We start from the raw sequence: 3395 nt of genomic DNA, 5'->3' as shown, positions 1-3395 counted from the left end.
CCCGTCCCACATGCAGGAGGCGGGACCCATGTGTTGAGCAGGACTTATAGTCAGTATGGCCTCCGTAGAGTGCCTGGAAGGGCCCCCGAACAATCCCTGTGCCCCAACCCCGCCTACCCCCACCAAAACACAGCCATCACATACCCGCCCACCAGTCACTGGTCGGAACTCTCCTCCGGTTAAGAGCAGGTGGTAACTTATGAAAATGAGAACAACCCCAGAAAGGAAAGCTATCCATCATGAAGACTTTACTTTGAATTCATGACATGCCTTCCACCCATGATAGGTACCTAGGAGCAGGCTTCACTGATGATAAAAGGGTAGAAAAACCATAATGAAACTAGATTCTCAAGGAAACCTTCTAGAAGATGGGGAAGAGATGTGAAAAGGAGGTGAGAAAGTATGGCCCATGAGACTACACTGGCCTTAGAAAAATGACAGCAAAACGTGTCACACTCTCACCCTAGGCTGGGTTGTGTGCGAAACACTGTACATTTAACCTTCATAGCAGCCCAGGGAGGGAAGTACAGCTGTTCTCCCATCTTACAGATGAGGGAACGCAGTGGACCCCACTTCACAGCTTACCGAGAGCCATCCTCTTAAAGACCCAGGAATGCCTGGTTGGTTTACAGCTTCTGTAAATTCAGAGCGCGTTCATGCGCCCTGTGGTACAAGCAGGTAAAAGGGCGATCGTCTGCACCATGTGGACTCTTATAATTTGTATCACCAGTGCACCTCTCAACTCCCCCTCATACCCCACCTTGGAGTCACCCTGGGATTCTGGGGGCGCCAACATGCCACAGCCCTTCTGTGTGGCTGGGAAAGTGAGGATACCCCTTTCCCCGTGTGGGGGTCGGGCTGCCAGCAGTGGTGCTTAAGCTGCTGTGTTTCTCAGAGCCTCTAACAGGGCAGCTCTGGCTCCAGCCCCGTCTGCACTGAGCACCGCAGTGAACGTGAAGGAGAGGAATAACCAAGACAGACAGCAGCTTTGCTCTGCGTCCTGCAAGCACCTGCGCAAACCTCCAGCCTGCAGACGAACTCCATGTCCATCTGTCTGCCAGTTGACCAGATATATCTAGATGTACTGAAGGCCCGCTGGGCCCAAGCGTGAATGCCCCAATCTTGCCACCACACCTACCCCAATGTTGGTTAAAGATTAACTTAGGGGGTGAGGTTTTCAGAACATCCAAGTTGGAAGACAAGAATAACACAGCTTTTACTCTTTCTTAAATACGGTTTCAAAGAATCGGATGTGGGACAGTAATCTCAGTCTTTCGGTTCAGGGGTAACTGCCTGCATTCCCACCCAGCATCCTGGGCTTTCAACATAAAATGGTGACTGATGGCCCCGTGCGTGTGGCATCTGTGCTCATAGCCTCGCTTGCTCTGTGAAGTGGAAATGAAATAAAAAAGAGGCTGCCCCCTTGTTGCTGCCTTACTGTCCACAGTGCATTTCCACCCAAGGTTTCAGGGCTGGGGGGATTTGAAGATTGACAACCGAGCGAGTCTTCATTAGTGCTGGCTGTGCCTGGCTTTTGACTCCAGTAGACCTGCAAATCCTCCGAAATTCTTCCTGCTTAACCAGCCGCGATTCCCCCAGACCACCCTCCTCCCTGCAGAGGGTTCTTGGAGAGCTGCTCCCTATGTAACAATACAATGCCTACTGACCTCTCCTTTTTTTTTCTTTTTTCTCCACAGTGCGGCAAAGGAGCGGAAAACTTTGACAAGTTCTTCACACGAGGGCAACCCGTCTTAACCCCTCCCGATCAGCTGGTCATTGCTAACATAGACCAGTCTGACTTTGAAGGGTTCTCGTATGTAAACCCCCAGTTTGTGCACCCCATTTTACAGAGCGCAGTATGAAACACCGAGAACAAACGCCTCCCCAGCCCCCAGCACCACCACCCTCCCCCCAACCCCCAGCAGTGGGAAATGATTCTTAACCCTAAAATTTTAAGGCCATGGCCTTGTTTCTTGTTCCACGTGGGGGCCTGAAAATTGTAGGGTTATTAGTCCACATGTGACCAACTGTTCAGGGCCTCTCTCTTACAACCAAGAACATTCTCCTAGTGGAAGATTATCTAATGTACAGCGTTCCAGTTTAATTATGTAGAAGTCACCTCTGGCTGTAGGGTTAACCTTTCCTACAATAGAAAGTAAACAGACTCTTGCCCCTTTTTTGGTACGATTTGATGTTTTCCATTTCCTCTGTCTGTCGATTTTCACCACCAGGATTCCCCTCCATCAGAGATGTGAAAATGAACCCGCCCCGGGGCAGCGGGCTGGGCACGTCTCCACCCCAGGCGCCTTTGGAATGAAAGACCGGGGAACCCAGAGAGGGAGCGAGGCGGGACTGGGGGTAGGGAGGCTTCCAAATACCTGCTACTTCTGTTCTCTGCCTTGATGGGAAGCAGTCCCTAGATCCCAAGAGGCCGGGATGTCATTCGCACACTCAGTTTTAAAGAGAGAGAGAGAGAGAGAGAGAGAGAGAGAGAGAGAGAACCTCAGATGAGTGTTCGGTGAATCTGTCATCTTGTACCCTACTTGGTGGATACCTATCTTGATACTTGCATTTCTTTGTAAGAGGCCAAATCTTCTAAGGACTTTGCTAAACGAGCATGTGAAATCATTTCAGATCAAGGATAAACCAGTGTGTATGTATGTCCGTTTTGATCTCTGGGAGATTCTTCTGCGATCCAGGGTGCCATCAGCAATCATGCCACTACTCACCAGTGTTGTCAGCCAACCCCTGCCCCACGGTCCCCAAAGGACTTTCTCCTTGAAGCCAACCCCACTGAGGCTGTAATGCTTGCTGACAACGCGCTGGCCTTGGACTTCCGCAGCTTCTCCATCCTCTGCTTTCGCATATGGCTGCTCTTGCCTCATTTCCTGGTTTGGTCTCACACTGACCTTAGGGCTGACCCAGCCTCGCATTACTGTCTTGGTATATCCTAGGTTTCTCAACAATAGCACGGTTGATATTTTGGACCAACAGTTCTTTGTTGTCGGGGGCTGTCCTGTGCACTGCAAGGTGTTTAACAGCATCCCTGACCTCTACCTTCCACCCAAGTCATGACAACCAGAAACGAATTCAGACATTGCCAAATGTCCCCAAGGAATGGGTGGGGTGCAAAATCATACCTGATTGAGAACCTCTGGTATATCCAAAGGAGGGCTGATTCTTGAGCTGTTACCATTGTCACAGCAGTGTCTGAATGCGGTGCCCCATGCAAGCTGGTTCCCGTTGGTTGGTTGGTTGGTTGGTTGGTTGGTTGGTTGGTTGAACTGATGAATCCAGTGCAGAACCCTGAGTAATTCCTGGGAAGAAACGTTGCATCCTTCTCCCTTGAAGAGCCTTCTGAATGGTTCAGGATGGCCTGTGCATGTGGAAGAATG

General features: G+C 50.4%; 1 protein-coding gene across 2 annotated transcripts in view; it reads left to right on the top strand.

Moving 5' to 3' along the window:
- The window catches only part of PRKCA (protein kinase C alpha), a 375771-nt gene extending 373042 nt beyond the window's left edge, over positions 1-2729 (top strand). For both annotated transcript variants that reach the window (XM_019637708.1, XM_019637709.1), the window contains one exon: positions 1698-2729. In XM_019637708.1, the coding sequence (XP_019493253.1) occupies positions 1698-1862 (165 nt within the window). In that variant the 3' untranslated portion in view covers positions 1863-2729. The remainder of the gene's footprint in view (positions 1-1697) is intronic.
- The last annotated feature ends 666 nt before the right edge of the window (positions 2730-3395 follow it).

This window comes from Hipposideros armiger, unplaced genomic scaffold (genome assembly GCF_001890085.2).
Source record: "Hipposideros armiger isolate ML-2016 unplaced genomic scaffold, ASM189008v1 scaffold_34, whole genome shotgun sequence".
Lineage (NCBI taxonomy): Eukaryota > Metazoa > Chordata > Mammalia > Chiroptera > Hipposideridae > Hipposideros > Hipposideros armiger.
The sequence above is the reverse complement of the archived record's forward strand: the minus strand, read 5'-3'. Positions and strand labels throughout refer to the sequence as shown.